Source organism: Eutrema salsugineum, unplaced genomic scaffold (genome assembly GCF_000478725.1).
Source record: "Eutrema salsugineum unplaced genomic scaffold, Eutsalg1_0 scaffold_1, whole genome shotgun sequence".
In the NCBI taxonomy this organism is placed as follows: Eukaryota; Viridiplantae; Streptophyta; class Magnoliopsida; order Brassicales; family Brassicaceae; genus Eutrema; species Eutrema salsugineum.
This window is the reverse complement of record NW_006256909.1, coordinates 1,123,841-1,140,282: the sequence shown is the minus strand read 5'-3', so window position 1 is coordinate 1,140,282 and position 16,442 is coordinate 1,123,841. Positions and strand designations below refer to the sequence as shown.

General features: G+C 37.2%; 5 protein-coding genes across 5 annotated transcripts; 2 read left to right on the top strand and 3 right to left on the bottom strand.

The window, feature by feature from the left end:
- The first annotated feature begins 2,268 nt into the window (after positions 1-2,268).
- On the top strand, positions 2,269-3,586 carry LOC18030611 (transcription factor MYB73). Its single transcript, XM_006411846.2, has one exon. It carries the CDS (start codon positions 2,380-2,382, stop codon positions 3,343-3,345), a length of 966 nt encoding a protein of 321 aa, XP_006411909.1. The 5' UTR covers positions 2,269-2,379; the 3' UTR covers positions 3,346-3,586.
- LOC18030610 (probable cadmium/zinc-transporting ATPase HMA1, chloroplastic) lies at positions 3,560-8,265 on the bottom strand. The gene is made up of 13 exons (XM_006411845.2): positions 7,629-8,265; positions 7,385-7,535; positions 7,102-7,286; positions 6,825-6,971; positions 6,543-6,738; positions 6,245-6,357; positions 5,669-5,907; positions 5,125-5,230; positions 4,862-5,026; positions 4,497-4,713; positions 4,225-4,412; positions 4,057-4,143; positions 3,560-3,951 (listed from the first exon to the last, which is right to left on the bottom strand). The coding sequence occupies exons 1-13, from the start codon at positions 8,130-8,132 to the stop codon at positions 3,781-3,783; spliced, it is 2,469 nt and encodes an 822-aa protein (XP_006411908.1). The 5' UTR covers positions 8,133-8,265; the 3' UTR covers positions 3,560-3,780.
- A 119-nt stretch (positions 8,266-8,384) lies between these two features.
- Positions 8,385-11,361, bottom strand: LOC18030609 (protein MRG1). The gene is made up of 11 exons (XM_006411844.2): positions 11,148-11,361; positions 10,529-10,582; positions 10,405-10,418; positions 10,170-10,315; positions 9,851-9,886; positions 9,682-9,722; positions 9,385-9,486; positions 9,187-9,266; positions 8,930-9,099; positions 8,743-8,827; positions 8,385-8,654 (listed from the first exon to the last, which is right to left on the bottom strand). Exons 1-11 carry the CDS (start codon positions 11,286-11,288, stop codon positions 8,561-8,563), a joined length of 963 nt encoding a protein of 320 aa, XP_006411907.1. The 5' UTR covers positions 11,289-11,361; the 3' UTR covers positions 8,385-8,560.
- Positions 11,362-11,651: 290 nt separating this feature from the next.
- LOC18030608 lies at positions 11,652-12,135 on the bottom strand. The gene has a single exon (XM_006411843.2). The coding sequence runs from the start codon at positions 12,080-12,082 to the stop codon at positions 11,828-11,830; it is 255 nt and encodes an 84-aa protein (XP_006411906.1). The 5' UTR covers positions 12,083-12,135; the 3' UTR covers positions 11,652-11,827.
- Positions 12,136-15,739: 3,604 nt separating this feature from the next.
- Positions 15,740-16,251, top strand: LOC18030607. The gene has a single exon (XM_006411842.2). The coding sequence runs from the start codon at positions 15,802-15,804 to the stop codon at positions 16,060-16,062; it is 261 nt and encodes an 86-aa protein (XP_006411905.1). The 5' UTR covers positions 15,740-15,801; the 3' UTR covers positions 16,063-16,251.
- The last annotated feature ends 191 nt before the right edge of the window (positions 16,252-16,442 follow it).

Sequence of the window (16,442 nt, the reverse complement as noted above, 5' to 3'; positions counted from 1 at the left end):
AAATATGACCATTATTTTTTATATGTGAATTATTATTTTTCAAAAATTCTAGATATTTTTGATAAAAAATGTTTAATAGTATAAAAATTATTTAAATTAGAATCTTTAAATCAAATCTAAATTAATATCTGATTTATTATTTTTAATCAAATCAAATCGAATCTAAATTACCTATATTTAATGAATTCTAAAAATATTTAAATTCATAACTAATTTTCGAAATTAAATATAAATAATTTATTAAAATTATTTTTAAAAACTTAAAAAAATTAGGAGTGTTTAAAAACAAGTACTAAATGTGCTTATGTTTTAATATAATAGATGTGTGTTTGCCAGCATATTCTCATATTCTTTGTTTATTAGTCTTTTACCAATTTATCAAGTTGATATACACACTGAAAATTCAGTGCTCTAGATAAAATGCTATTCCTGAATTTATATTCTTCAAGAATTTTGTTAAAATTAACTCTATTTTTTTCCTTCATCAAAGTTAACAAATTTGACAAAAGAGAATGATAAAAGAATTTTTTTTTTTTCTGCCTTTGAGCGGCATCTTTCTTTTCTTCCCTCTCTCTCTCTCGAGCTTTTTCCCGGCGACTCTTCTCCCTCTCCGGGCGATTTTCTTTCCCCGGAGAAGGACCCCTCTTTCTCTTGTTTTTTCTTTTTCTTTTATGGCTTGTGCTTCTTCGACGGTTTTGTGCTCTTCTTTCCCAAGTTGGTGGCGGATCTGAGTTTCTGGGAGAGGCTACGGCAGCTCTGTTGTAGATCGACGGTGGTGGTGCCAGTGAGGATCCCAGATCTGATGAGGACAAGATCGGGTGATGCCTCCTCAGGCTCCGCTCCTTCCTTTCTCGACTTTGCTCTCCTTCTAGTCTTTTCAGGGTGCTCCCGGCAGCTTTTTCGTTGGCTGTTGTAGGAGGAGGTGGCGTTTGATGCGACAGATAGTGTTTCAAAGCTTGTCCTTCCGAGATCTCACGAGTAAGACTGTTTGTTTGAGGACGCAGACGGGTTCGTGAAAGGAGATCTCCAAGGGTGGCTGTCTTTTGGCTTTCTTCGGATCGGTACTTATTCATATTTTAGGTGTCTGCTCTTCTCTTCGGCTTTTTTTGCAAGGTTGGTGGCTTTTCCAGATCCAGTTCCAGGTCTTTCCGGCGACTCGTTTCTCGACGGCAGATGTGGCGACGGCTGCTGCTGTAGGGTCGTTTTCGTTTAGGGTTTTCGTGTTTCCGGTTTAATCCGGTTTATAGCTTCTTGGTTTAGTTGTTTACTTAACCATTTCCGTTGGGCTTTTGGGCCTGTTTTTTTATGTTTGTAATTTTTTTAATATTTATTCAAGAAAATTCTTTAACAAAAAAAAATTTTTTTTTTGAGTATCACATTAGATGGAAAACGAAATGATTGGGTAAAAACGCTCCACCTGTAGAACGGAGAGTGGAACAGACGCTCCAGTACCAGCGTACTCTATGAAGAAAGAAATCTCTGAAAAAAAAAGAGCACAAAAATAATAGTAATATTATTTATTAATGAATAAAAAGCAAATCTCAAACTCAAAGTACATATACTTACTTGACACGTGTTCAATAACAGCTGTATCCCAAGTCCCCAACCGTTTTTCCTGGAAGATTCTCTGCTCTCCACGCTCGATGTTAACCTCACACAGACGCTGTTCACCCAAACGCTCTTTCTAATCGCGGACGTGTTCTTTTTTGTAAATTAGAATATCTGTAATTATACAAAAAGCAATCTTCAAGGTTTGTAGACCAAATTTATGAACACATAACATGATAGACCTTTCCATGTAATATATATTTGGCAATCTTCGTTTTTAAATATTAAATCTTTGATTGCCGTAACTAAAAAATGAAATATTCGATTGATGAAGTTATACTGAATGACTTACCTAAACAATTAATCAATCAAAACGTTTAAATTAGTTAATCCATTTTTGGACTGAATTAGTCAAAACCGTAACAAGTATGTTAGTAACGACCATATTTATCCGTTTAACCCTGATAAATTTCCTTTATTTATAGAAAAAACGGTTTCTTTGTTTGTCTAATAAGTTAGATAATTTATGCCAGTTGAAACAATATTCGAAAGATTACACATATCCTAGTAAATAACTGAAGGCTTTCAACTACTTTAATATATATTTTTTTCGGTTGATTGATAAGAAAGATTACCGGTTGAAGCGGTAACCCTTTGCGCCACTCCTTCTCGTATAAATATTCTCTCTTCTTGCTCTTATCCTCTTAAAAACCTTTTCTTCTCCCAACAACAACAACCAAAAAAAAAAAAACTCCTAACGACCAAAAAATAAAGAAAACAGAGGACGCGTGAGAAAAAAAAACAGAACAAATCCGGTAAAAAGATCCGGCGATGTCAGGCCCGACCCGAAAGAATATGGAGCGGATTAAAGGTCCATGGAGTCCAGAGGAAGACGATCTACTACAGAGGCTGGTGCAGAAGCACGGTCCGAGAAACTGGTCTTTGATCAGCAAATCTATCCCTGGACGCTCCGGCAAATCTTGCCGTCTCCGGTGGTGTAACCAGCTATCTCCGGAGGTCGAACACCGTGCTTTTTCGCCGGAGGAAGACGAGACGATTATTAGAGCGCACGCTAGGTTCGGTAACAAGTGGGCAACCATCTCTCGTCTCCTCAATGGACGAACCGACAACGCAATCAAGAACCATTGGAACTCGACGCTCAAGCGAAAATGCAGCGCCGTTGCATCTGACGGTGATTTCGGTGGAAACGGAGGGTATGATGGTAATTTAGGAGAGGAGCAACCGCTGAAACGTACGGCGAGTGGTGGTGGTGGTGTGTCTACTGGGTTGTATATGAGCCCGGGGAGTCCGTCGGGATCTGACGTCAGCGAGCAATCAAGTGGTGGCCCACACGTGTTTAAACCGACGGTTAGATCTGGTGCTATGGCGGAGGTGACGGCGTCGTCTTCCGGTGGAGATCCGCCGACGTATCTAAGCTTGTCTCTTCCTTGGAATAACCGTTGCGAGACGGAGACGGTTAGAGTCAACGAGTCAACTCAACTAAACGAGAATATGGTTACTGACGGTGGTTACACGGCGGAGCTGTTTCCGGTGAGAAAGGAAGAGGAAGAAGAAGAGAGAGGGATATCGGGATTTGGTGGTGAGTTCATGACGGTGGTTCAAGAGATGATTAGAACGGAGGTAAGGAGTTACATGGCGGATATACAGCGAGGAAACGTTGGCGGTGGTTCCGGTGGAGGAGGAGGCGGTGGTTCGTGTATGCCGCAAAGTGTAAACAGCCGTCGTGTCGGGTTTAGAGAGTTTATAGTGAACCAAATCGGTGGGAAGATCGAGTAGTAGTAATAAAGAGAGAGAGTGAAGAAAAGAGAAGTCTTTCAAATTTTCCCTCTGTTTCTCGGGAAAATAAAAGTTATAGGCTTTCATGTATAAAGCCAGCCAGTGATGGTTAGAGAGACGACGGAGGGAGCAAATCAAAAAATCTTTTGTAATCATATGATCTTTCTTGATTCACATTAAAAGGAAGCAAGAACATTAAAAATCATACAAATGATGATGAAAAGTCGAAAACATTCCTAAACTTGTTGCAGTTACCATGGGTTTGTTACGAGGAAGCAAAAACACAACCAAAAGGAGTAAATATAATCACGTGACCCAGATGAAGAAACCAGTCGAAACGAAACATATATACGATTGATGTTACATAAGGGAATCATACATACACAGTTTCATGCTTCTGCAGAATTATACAAAGCACACAAAATAAAAAGTTACCTAATGTGCAGGCTCCACAGAGCTCAAACTGTTGTTGCTACTGGTGGACTCTCGTGAGCTTAACTTGTTGATTAGATGAGCTATGTCTTGTTTCCACGACCATGATGGATCGTTCAGACCACGTACTGAGTTGAGGCACACGAGAAGAGTCCCGCCTTCATGTAAAAGTACCTATGATCAATCTCGCAAAAATAGCGGATTAAAGGTCTTTTCTCGGTGATTGGATTGGTAAATGATGGAAAACAAAGCTTCTAGAGGGGGTATTAGTCTCCATACCGTCAACCACAATGGAAGAAACCCTAAAACTGAGGGAAGAGCGGCCAAGAATATCGATGTCAATGCAAGAGCCACATTTTGCTTTACCTGCAACATGGTACACACTCGTTAAGTCTGTAATCTTCACATCTGAATTGGCTTTAGAAAAAACTTCTTTTATTTATTTACCAGTGATGTTGTCTGGCGGGATTTAGCTACACAGAAGGGAACACCGGTGATGTTGTCCCGAAGCAGTAAGATGTCGGCAACAGCAATTGCCGTGGCACTCGCTCGTTGAGCAAGAACAATCCCGACTGTTGCAGCTGCTAGGGCTGGAGCATCATTAATCCCTTCGCCTACCATGATTAAACCTCCACCTAACAATAATCATCAAACTCTAAATTATAAAGCCCATTGAGAGATGTCTTTGAGTGTTGACTTATGGCGAGAGTAATGATCACCTGCATCTCGAGCGATGTTCTTTACATGGTTTAGCTTATCCTCTGGCTTTAAATTACAGTACACTTCAGTAATACCCACTGCGTTTGCAACTCTCCAAGCACTTGAATCATGGTCCCCGGTTAACATCATTACTCGGAGTCGGCCCCAGCTTTTAAGTTCTGCTATAACTCCTGATACACCTGGACGAGGCTGATCTTCGAGGTGAATCAATGTTACCTGGAAAAAGTTGGTAGCAAGGCTTATAAATTTCAGTGATACAGAGGTTTTTATGGACTAATAAATGGTCTGACGAGAGAGAAATTAGTGACTGTCAACAAAGAAAGAATTTTTAAGACCACCAAAAAAATTGGCTGTTGCCATATACCTTTTGATCAACAGAAAGAGCGGCATGAACAAATTCATTTCCGTACAAAGAGGCGTTTACAGCATCCTTAATCTGTTTCGAATCATCTTCTGATTTAAAGAGCGAGGTAATGAACTCTATAGAACCAAGTGATGCTTTGCGTAATCTACTCTCTTCAGCTACTGACTATTACAAAGCCAAAAAAATTGAAGAGAAAGTGAGAGTCTGAAATATTCACACATCACACACATTACAAGAACTAAAAGGAAAATGAAAATCTATACCTCAACACCATTTACAGTAGCAGTAAGGCCTCTACCAGGAAAATATTCGAAGCTTTCAACAAAAATAGAAGGGAGGTCCTTTCCCACACTGTGGTCTACCACAGCTCTGCAGAAGTTCAAATGTGTCAGGCAGACACAGCAGAAAACAAATACTCTTTACATCTTACAAGTATCATTTATGGGGAAAAAACAGTTTATAAACAGAAAACTTCATGGTGCTAAAAGTTGCCTTATGCCCCTTCATCTCATCCGTTTGTGGTGATGGAAAAGTTAATAAATTTTCTAGATGTAGGACTATAAATGTTTTACATCAACAAATTACCCAAAATGATTGTAGCATCCAACAATATTATGTAATAACCATGAGTTATATACAATGTGCCCCATTCTAATTTTTTTTTTTGGGGGGCGGGGGGTTAATATCTATCCTACACTTGAAATTTTGTAATGTAAATGATTGGAGGCAAATGCTGGACAAATTGCATTGTTCTAAAATTTGAGATAACTAAGTTGTATACAGTAATTGATGCTTAACAAGCAATACCTTCCAATAGGATGCGTGGTGCCCTTCTCCATCGCAGCCGCTACGGCAAGAGCTTCTTTTTCACAATTTGGAACGCAGCAAGTTGTTACACTTAAATTACTACCTCCTTGGTGCCCATAAATGGGTTCAATTGCTTTGCAAGTAAGGCCGCCGGTCGTTAAGGTCCCGGTTTTGTCAAAAGCAACCGTATGGCAAGAAGCGAGAGCATCTAGAACCTGTGTACCTTTCAGCAATATTCCCTATAAAAGAGCAGAACTGTGGGATTACACACTTACAAGTGAAGATACAGTAGTTGCATAGCGGAAGAAAAAAAAAAGAAAAAGACAATAAACTTCATGTTTCAACTGGATTTTGGAACAAATGGGAACAAATAGTTGCATATGCATTGTAAAGCCCTCACAATTGCACATACGACTCTTTACGTTCTCAAGCAGTGAGCTTAATTTTCTACAACAGAACGGATACAAACAAATGCTCAAACTGCAGCAGACCACGAGGCAAGAACAGCAAGAAAGCTAACACGTAGTAGGTAATTTCAGTAAATTAGGCTGTAACTACAGAGTACTAGCATGATACCTTTTTTGCACAGGAACTAATAGCAGTAGCATAAGCCAATGGAGCAACAGCCAAAGCACATGGTGATGCAGCCACCATAAGTCCCAATGCTCTGTAGACAGATCCTCTGCATGCTATATCATTAAGAAGAAAAGAAAGTAAGCCAACCAATTTCCCATACCAAGATCGCTCTTACCAACTTTCTAAATGGTGATATATCTTATTAGCGAACAAGAATAGTTTGTTACATCAAAAAGGATTTACAGTCTGCAATATAACAGGTAATATTAAAAAGCGAGAACTTGTTTCTGACATCTACCTGTGGTGCTGAGAAAAGGCCACTTGAACAAAAATGGACCTAGGAAGGCAATAGCAAGTGACAAAAGAACCACCACCTTGCTGTAATTCTCCCCAAACTCATCCAGCCATTTCTGAAGTTTGGGTTTATTAGAGTGTGCTTCCTCGGTCAGCTGTACAATCCTGTTAAGCGTCGACTCATTCCATGCCTTCGTAGCCTGATTTAAAAATTCCATAGAAGAAAGATAACCTTATGAACTTCAAATTAAGGCATACCAAAGCAGTATGCATATGATTAAAATACCTTCACAATCATTCTGCCATCCAAATTTCTTGCACCGCCAGGCACTCTATCTCCAGCTTTTGCCTCCAATGGCTTTATTTCCCCAGTCAAGTGCTCAATTGTTATGGTAGCACTACCTTGGTAGACTTCGCAATCTACAGGAACAATCTACATACAAAAAAATAATCCATTACTTAACAGCTGCGATTGTAATACCGCTAAAACTATAGTAATGACATACAATGTAACATATATAAGGATTTTGAGAAATGGAAGCAACTAGATAAGCTTCACAGACCTCACCAGTTCCAACCAAAATATAGGATCCAACTTCTACACTGTGCACAGGAACGCTTTTGTATGATAAATCAGAAATGTTTGGAACATTTCCATTTTTCACTTCTATCAACAGCGCAGAATCCGGATTACTCTCCTTCAACTCTTTAACATCCACCATTGACCGACTAGTGAAGAACTCCTCCGCTGCAGAACAACAACAAGACAAAGGCTCAAACCTATCAGCGTCATAAACGCATTATCAAAGCCATATCCCTAATCCTAGAAAAAATTCAAGTTCTGACCGATATGAGCAAGATTGAACATGGCTAGAAGCAATCCTCCTTCCAGAGCGTTGCCCATGAACACGGATGCAAAAGCAGCAAGTGCCATCAAGACATGGATGTTCACTTTTCCTCCAGCTAAATCCATAAGTGCGTCGAGAGATGCTGAAACCTAACACACACCCCCATGGAACCAAATTCCTTAATCGTCTAGCTTTATTTATATACTAGCAAAGAGCTTGCAGAGAGGCAATAGAATCCTTACTCCAACAAGAGGGAAACCAACAATCATGAATGCGTTCTGAAGAGACTTAATGTAAGGTTTAGGAGCAAAGTAAGGGCACGCGGCGGCAGCGAGGAACAGTGCGGCGGAGGAGCAGCAAAGATGGAGATGCTCCCTGAGGAAATTGGCCAACCGAACCCATCCGATGGCTTTAGCGAACCCGAACAATAGCTTCTGAGACTTACTTTCCGCTTTCAATTCCACAGAAGAGCAGCCGTGTTGGTGGTGATGATGATGGTGATGATGATCTTGTACGGAATCATGATGATGATCGTGATGGTGATCTTCGAGTGCACGTAGACGAATCGACCTTCGCGGAAGACTAAGGGAGGAAGAGATACGAAGAGGGAGAGGTTTTCGGCGGAGAAGAGTCTTAGGTAGAAGAGTTGAGAACGAGTTGACTCGAGAGAATCGGAGAGTAGCTAATCCGCCACGGTAAGGGAATCTAGCAAGAGAAGAAGAACGAGTAAGAACGGCGGGTTCCATAATCGACGAATTTGAGCTCGAGCGTCTTCTTTCATGCCACCATTGATTCTGATCTCGCGAAATGTGTATTTAGCGTCGTCTTGTTTCAGAGTCAGAGGTGAAAACGAAGAATAACAGAGAGAGTGTGAGAGGGAGCCAATATAATTATTCCGATAACATTAGCCACATAAATCATCTCATCTCACAGACAGATTTATTTTATCTTTTTGTTCGTTCAAAGTAAAAGTTTTTTTTTAACTGAACACCAAAAAAAAAAATGAACCAAATCATTAGCTTCATAAGACCTGTAAAACTTTTTTATATTCAGCTACAAATCTCAGAAAATTACCTTACAACTATGAATTCATCAGAAAAATGAAGGAATTTTTAAAATTACAACAATTCGTCAGTGATTGTACGGACAAATTTCTGGAGCTGGCTTTGTTCTCTCAGTCATCTTTGCCTTTGCCTTTACCATCTGAAACCTTATCAGATTCATATGCTGATGATAACAAGAAATTGCTCTGATTCTTTTGAAGGAACCTGTCAAGGTTTTAAGAGCAATTGTGAATTTAACCGCTAAACCGAGAAATCAATAATGGTAGTGAAAAGAAGAGATTAGAAATGATACTTGAGGAAGTCTAATAGTGTTTGTTGCATGCGAGTCCATGTTTCTTCTTCCATGTTTACATATGAAAAAAGCTCAGGAAACTTCACTGCACCGTGGGAAAAAGAAAAAAAAAAAAGGCCACAATATAGTCAAGAATTGAGAACATCAAAATTTTTACTGTCTGAATAAGAACTAAATGAGATTTTACCAAAGAGACGAAGCAAATGCTCGGCGCCATAAACAGTTGAAGGTGAAACATCATCCACGATTGCTTCTTGGTATTGTCGCCGCTCTTTCTTATATAAGAGCATCACAGGTAATGCCTTGTCGAAATAACACCTTATCCCTTTCAAGATTTCACCTACCGAATCATTTATCCTGTACAGCACACAGCTTTGCTTCATTTGATTTTTCGAAGATATTAAACTACATCAATCAAACTATGTGTTTGAATAAAGGACTCACATTCCATCCTTCTTGGTTCTGAGTTCAAGGTACTTGGACAATATGTCATCGACATTAGGTGAACGCGGAAGTTTTACAACCTAGATACATAATCATTAATTATACAAAATACACACTAATGTCTTTCAAGTATAAAGTTGATTCTATCAATTATAATCGTGGCAAAAGTATGAGCAGAATAGAGTAGATTGACGATACCTTGTCCTTCTGCGTAATATTCTCCCAGTCGTCAATGAGCTGTTTTTTTAGTGTTGCAGGAATTTGTATCTTGAGTAGCTTCTCTGCTGATACGTTATCCTTCTACAGATCAAAAAAGCATACACAAGCAACCTTATGGATTTAGAAGATCTGAAAGTTGACCCTGTTTGTATATATGCATCACGAAACATCAGTGTTATAACGAAAAGTCGTCCTAACAGATATGTACAAGCTTCTGGTAATTTTAACGATGTGGAGCTAAAGCAAGTACATCTCTAAGTAATTTACAAGCCTGACCTCATTGCCTGACTCGTTCTTTCGCTTTTTCCCTTTTGCAGCTGCAACAGACAGGATTATCAAACTATACACCAGCTTAACTCAGATAAACTTAAGTAAATGACTTCCTTGGAAGTTGTGAGGAGAACTTTGACTTCCAAAGTGAGCTAAAAAATAATAAGCTGCTTACCATTATTTTTCGTGTCATCTTTCTCAGCCTTTGTGTCTGCAAGACCAGAAACATGTTTGAAAAAATAGTAAAAGTTAGCATAGATGGCCAAAAATGCATTGTGTATTCTCAAAAGGGTCAGCGTGGGAGGATAAATGATCAACTCAGTGTATGTACACGCAGGCCTCTGAGCCAGATAATGGTAATATTAATAGGCTATCCTGATAAGGATTCTTCTATAAACCATCGACAAAGTCAAGCCAGCAGATATAAGAGTTTCCTCTTAGTTTTATATTAACAACACACAAACACTAAATACCGTATTGGGTGGTAAACGGACCTGCAGAGCTTCTAGTTTTTGTCTGAGCTGAACGCCCAGATTTGGTACCCTTTTCCACTCCTTGCTTTTTGTCTAGAGCTTTCTGTTTTACAAGATTCTCCTCGGTATGTTTCAACAATCTATCCGCGCTAACCCATTCATCCCAACTGTTTGGCAAGACATTCATTTCATGGGTACCAATCTACTGATTTTGCTACATAAACCAGAATAGACATGAGAGCAGAGAGATACTCACTTTTTGTTCCAACCCTGCAGACACAGATCGCTGTATCACTTAATACTGCGAATCAAATAGCTAGACTTGCAGTAAATCAAACACGGGAATGAAACTATAGTAGCTCAGAGGAAAGAGGTCTCACGAGATAATGGACAAAGTACTTCCACTCCTTTTTGCGAAGCTCGACTTTTTGAACCTGTAATGGAATGTGAACATATTATATCAGGCCTGGTCACACTTTTTCTCTTAAAATTGCAGTGTTTCTGAAAAATTGCTTTGAAGATTTGGCGTAGCAAGGAAACAAATTTTCAAAGTGAAATCAATTCAATCCAATGGCATAGTGATGAGTGTGTATATAGTTGAAAAAGCTAAACAAATCAATTTTCCTTGTGATCATATTTCTTAATTTTTCTGGGGAGTTCAATCTCTGCTCCAACGAACGTAAATTTTCCTTATGCATCTAGCCATCTACTGTTTCGGCTAAGCATTTCCGGTCATTCCAGTCTTAGATCGCAAAAGCTGCATGGATTCAGTACCGAATTCAAAGTAAAGCCCAGATGACTCAATTCTAGGATCGTCTTAGTTTCGATAGCGAATTTACCAAGAAACTCCTAAGCAAAATCTAGCAGAGAAATCCCAATTCCAATTTCAATAATCCAAATTACGTGAAATTCAAAAATTGCAAAATCTCCAGAATCCAAATTCTGCGAGTGTCCGACGGAACACAGAGAAAGACTAGATAGAGAGAGAGAGTTTTTTGCCTTGGCTCCATAGACGCGAGGACCGTGGTAGGCGAGAACACGCTCGCCCTCGGAGAAGAGTCTGCCGTCGTTGGACGGAGATGCGCCACCACTGGCAGTGTCTCCGTCACTCGCCGTCTCTTCCTTCGACGAGCTTCCCATTGCCACCGAGAGAGCGAGAGGCAAAGATCTCACATAATAATGGGGCCGTACACGTCTAGATATGAATCTACGGCTAAAACTGTTGAATCCGCGAGATTAAGACTGATATTGTAATTATTTAAGTTTTCATTTGACTCCCTCAACTTTTAACTCTCTTAACTTTTTGGAATATAGTTGTCGCCTATATGCAAAGCAATGACTTCTATTTTTTGATGGTCGAACAGTACCATCATAATTTGAAAAAATATAATCATATTCACTTTGTTTATTATTATTACATTCAATCACATGGACCAGAGGTCCAGAACCGAAGTTATTATCACATTGTACATTATCAAATAAAATTAAATAACTATCAAACGATAACCATATGGGGAAAAATGAGACATCGATTCTTGATTTTCCCATTCTTCTTCCAGTGTAGTTTGTGTATATTTTCGACTAATAGTGAAACCAAAAAAAAAATGAAATAATTTTTTTTTGACCTAGACGAGGATGGGCACTTCAACCGGCCCGGTTTGAAATAAAATATTGAAAAATTAGTGACCGGGTCCGCTTGGGCTTGGACCGGAGTGTTTATCAAATCGAAACGTATCGCTCCGGTCTACGAACTTATGACCTTTGCCTGGACTCGGACCTGAGCCTTTGATCGAACCAAGTGATAAGCCATCGAAGAAATTAGCCACGAGCTTCTTCTCTTCGTTCTTTGTTAGACCAAGTGGACGAGTCTCAACAAGAATCGAACCGATCAACATGAAGAAAAGAATCGAACCCAGAACGGCTTTGTTCATCATCCTAATTTGAGAAGAATTTGACTCAATGTTTATATTTTTTTACTCTTTACCAGATGAGGAAAGTTGGTGTAGTATTTTGTGGATTTAGTTTTTGATTATATAGTAGTGTTCAAGGAGATGCAAAGTTTGAATTTTTATTCTTGACTAAGTTTTGAATTCAAAAGAACGTGATAACTGAAAGTAGGCTGCTTCCTGGCAAAATCCCAACGGGTTTATTGAGCGTTCAGTTTTGTGTGCAGTGTGTATATATCTGAAAACAAAAAAAAAAATTAAAGCCATCAATGAGGAAATGATATTTAAAAGGATTTTAGTGTTAACCGAACATAATACCGTGGTTGTCGCAGACGGCAGCTAAATTTTGAAGTAGATTTGTAGTTGTAGACCAAACATAGTTTGAATGTCAAACTTGGGAAAGTATATGAAGTCACACATATTGGTAGCCGGTTTGCTTGTTGGTTTTAGTAAATTTATCAATTATATGAAGTTTGGTTCGACTTTATTTCTTTTGTTTTATCATAAATAAAATGTATCTCACTAGCTTTGCTTTCGTTTTGGCTATTTTATTTCCCTGAACAGAATTTAAAATTAAATAACCTGAATCAAAATTTCAGTTTTGTTTTGGAATAGGGTTTTTTCTGTTTCGGTTAAACCAGCTGATTTGGACTCTAAAGCCGGAGTGACATAAGCTTTGTTTGACTATTAAATCGGATTCCATATACAGTACTTGTTGAAATGCTGTTTAATAATATTTAGATACACCAAACCTCATGATCAATGCTTCTAAAGTTCAAACACTTGGCTGCTATTTTTCTTGGCACGACCAAAAAATCGTCTCTCACGTGGTTCTTCTTTGAAAAAAAATAAACAACCACACTGTACTAAAAACCCAACATCTATATTTATGTTTTTGTTAGGTAGGAATTTATCCTATGAAAAGACAAACATTGGTATAGTTTTGTCAACTCTTGCTGCTATATGGTGTTGAATTACGATGTAATTATTACGATACAAATCTATGATGTGTTTTCTTCATTTCAATTTTATTACTGTTTTCAAAATTGAGTTGTAACGTTTTTTTTTCCAGAAGAAGGTCGAGTTTGTTTTTGAGAATAAACTATTGATGGCGATAAAAAATTTTTAGTGATATTTTGTATTTAAATAAAGTGTAATATCATCTCAAATTATTCCTTTTTATAACAAATATGTTCCTTTATTTCCGCAGTTAGAGTAAGACAAAGAAACCAATTTGCAGATCATCAGGCAATTGTGTCCCATATTAAATGAGGCGAAATCACTATCATTCAAATTATTAAATATATTTATAGCAAATGCCGTATTTTTGTAATATAAATTTACATAAAAAATTACCTAGAACCTGGTCCACTGTTTCCTCTCTTGGAATAAAGTGAAAGAAATTAATCAATTTTGGTTTGGCCAAAATACTATAGTTTCTTTGGGGCGTAAGACCACACCAGAATATAATAAGAAGAAAAAAATGTTAACTATATATAGTTCGGACATGGTCATCCATTAATATTGGAATCAAATTCTGCATTAATAAATTCATTATCTATATTCTAGTCTTTTCTATTCCGTCCAATTACACGAAATATATATATTTTAAAAATTCCGATAACTGGCATAGCAAATCTAAACTTAAAAAGTTGCCATGCAATTATGCATTTATCTAACATACATATGCTGATATCTATCACAGGAAATATTATTTCTTTACTAATCCTCTATATTTGTATTAGGCTAGGTACATCAACCAATCCAAACGTCTATTTGAATCCAACCGCCGTGACGTGCGTTGTAAATTGCATACAAGCTTCAAATGAAATATATTTTTAATTGACACATTTTATGAGCAAATATTGGGATAGATACTCTGATAAAACTATTTCTGAAAATGTACTTTATATAAGAGTTTATGGATTGTACATGTACTAAAATACTAACCACGGTTAAATAAAATAGTGTCTTTCGATCACAATAGCAAGAAAACATGTTAAATTATAATAGTACGTGTCTTGAATATTGATGTTGCGATAGTTTACACATGGTTCGTCCATTCTCACTATATCCATATATGAACATAAGCTAAGAGAGACTTTAGTTCTTCCAAAACTTGATTATAAAAAAAAAAATAAAGAAAGGAAACATAGATTCGAAGATGCAAGGTTGATAATGAAATAAAATTGAAGGAACATGTGGGGGAAGTGACGTTTAAAAACAAAAAGGAAAAGAGAAAGAAGATAGATAGATGCTTATTTATTATCATGACAACTATGAAGCAAAGTTAGAGTCCGTCCATGCAAGTATTTTGTGTGTGTACCACCGAATTTGTCTGTCTATGTTATCGCCCTTCTTTTCTCAAATCCACGAGCCACGATGACAATTATGTTTTGTTCCTTTTTAATTTCTTGATTTATATTATTTATATTTCTACCTGAATTATGGTTCGTATTTATAGTGAATTATGTTTCAAACATTAGGTGAACTATAAATCATATTTGTCTGTATATGTATATATATAATTTACCATTTTAACTGTAGAAAAATCATCAATTTTTGACTAACAAAATAAAACAATCATAAAAACTAATGTTGATTTATATACAAGGGAAACGTACTTCTATGCAAAACAAGTCTCGAGGATTCGTATGGTCAAATTTATTCCGATCAATTATTCGCGATAGTGTGAGATAAAATACGTACTTTATTTCCCTTGCATCCTCCTACGTCACATCTACGCATTCGTGCCCTACCTTCATAAGTACTCTTCCTATTTCTTAAGTTCGAAATTGAGTCGATGACCCACGACCGTAGATTTGTAATCAATATGATTTGTTATGACTTATGAGTGAACCTTTGCTCAAATTTTATCGACAACTTTTGTTCGATACCAATTCAAAATGATATAAAAATAAAATCAAATAGTTGTATAAGTCTAGTTGTTTCATTTGGTTCACTTTATACCTCGTTTGGCTATTGCGAAATTTACATAGTGATTACTAACCTCCTAAATGTTTAGATCATGAAACCATGTTATCCAAAATAATGATAGTAGTTTATTTTTTGCCTAACTCCACTAATAAAAGTTAATAATTTTTTAAATTACCAACTACTACTTGAATTTTGATTCGGGAGATTGATTCGTTGGAATCTCGTGTATATTAAGCAATAAAAAAATCTCACTACTTATTTATTATTACTGGCATATCTTAATATTCTGACTTAATTTTTCATATTCACATCTCAAGGCAGAAAAACAAGAATCGATTTTTTCAATGTAGACTTTTAGAGCCACTAAATTGTAATTACTATTACAAATAAATAATAAAAATTAGCTAGTCTGTGAAAAAAAAAATTAGTTTGGTCAAAAAACTATTAGCACTTTTTAAAAGGTGCACTTCCAAAGGAAGCTAGAGACCGTCCTTTTTCACTAATTCGCCTGCACCATCCCCTTGTATCGAGGGTCTAATTCTACACCTTATTCCATTTTATATTCCCTAACAAAATTAATAATATTCTATTTCTAATTGAAATACCTATCATCCTTCCTCTCCATCCTTTTTCATCTACCTTTGAATCTTTTCATATTTGTATATAAAGCTTTACTTCCTCCTCTACTACTCTTTTTCTATCAATCACCAAAACACATTCATTGTCTTAAACCCCTAAACCCCAAGAATCCGAACTACCACAATAAAAAAATGAGACCATTTGGCTTGATTTTTACGGTCATGTTCTTGGTCTCGGCCTTTTCAGAATCAAGAACCGCAGATTGCAGAGTTCTCCTTGGTGGCTCATCGGAGAAAATAGATCAATCTAAAAAATATGGGGTTGATTTGCGAAGTAAAGAAATATTAGGGGTTGTGATACGTGGTTACAAAAGGTTGCGGTCGCTCTCTGCGGCTGGAGAGAGGATGCACACAATGGCTTCGGGACCGAGTAGGAGAGGTGCTGGTCACTAAAAACGACTAACTCACTTACATACATTATTTCTATACTTCCAATAATTTTTTTTTAGCTCAGGTTATAGTAATATATTTTCATTTGTTATAGATTATTATATTTATTCAGTCGTTAAAGATCAATGTAAAGTTTAGAAGGGAGAAATTCTTTAACCATACAATAGTCGGTTTCCTTCTAATAAACACCCATATATAGTACGCGCCAATAAATTGATTGTGTATTACTGATTGAATTTTAAAAATATGTAGTTTTCAGATCCACATTAACCGTGTAAATTTGACATGAATGAGTTATATATATTCTGGAGATGTTTTGGCCATCATGGTGCAATACAAATGATACAACCCAAAATGCGATTATCTTATAAAGAATACATCGA

Coding starts and splice junctions, on each gene's coding strand:
- LOC18030609 (XM_006411844.2), bottom strand. CDS start 11,288: ATGGGAAGCTCGTCGAAGGAAGAGACGGCGAGTGACGGAGACACTGCC. Junction 8,828..8,929: donor GCATTTGCTTCGTCTCTTTG/GTAAAATCTCAT, acceptor CCCACGGTGCAG/TGAAGTTTCCTGAGCTTTTT. Junction 8,655..8,742: donor ACACTATTAGACTTCCTCAA/GTATCATTTCTA, acceptor AAACCTTGACAG/GTTCCTTCAAAAGAATCAGA.
- LOC18030607 (XM_006411842.2), top strand. CDS start 15,802: ATGAGACCATTTGGCTTGATTTTTACGGTCATGTTCTTGGTCTCGGCC.
- LOC18030610 (XM_006411845.2), bottom strand. CDS start 8,132: ATGGAACCCGCCGTTCTTACTCGTTCTTCTTCTCTTGCTAGATTCCCT. Junction 5,908..6,244: donor TTAGTTCCTGTGCAAAAAAG/GTATCATGCTAG, acceptor GCTCTTTTATAG/GGAATATTGCTGAAAGGTAC. Junction 4,144..4,224: donor CCCGCCAGACAACATCACTG/GTAAATAAATAA, acceptor ACCATGTTGCAG/GTAAAGCAAAATGTGGCTCT.
- LOC18030608 (XM_006411843.2), bottom strand. CDS start 12,082: ATGATGAACAAAGCCGTTCTGGGTTCGATTCTTTTCTTCATGTTGATC.
- LOC18030611 (XM_006411846.2), top strand. CDS start 2,380: ATGTCAGGCCCGACCCGAAAGAATATGGAGCGGATTAAAGGTCCATGG.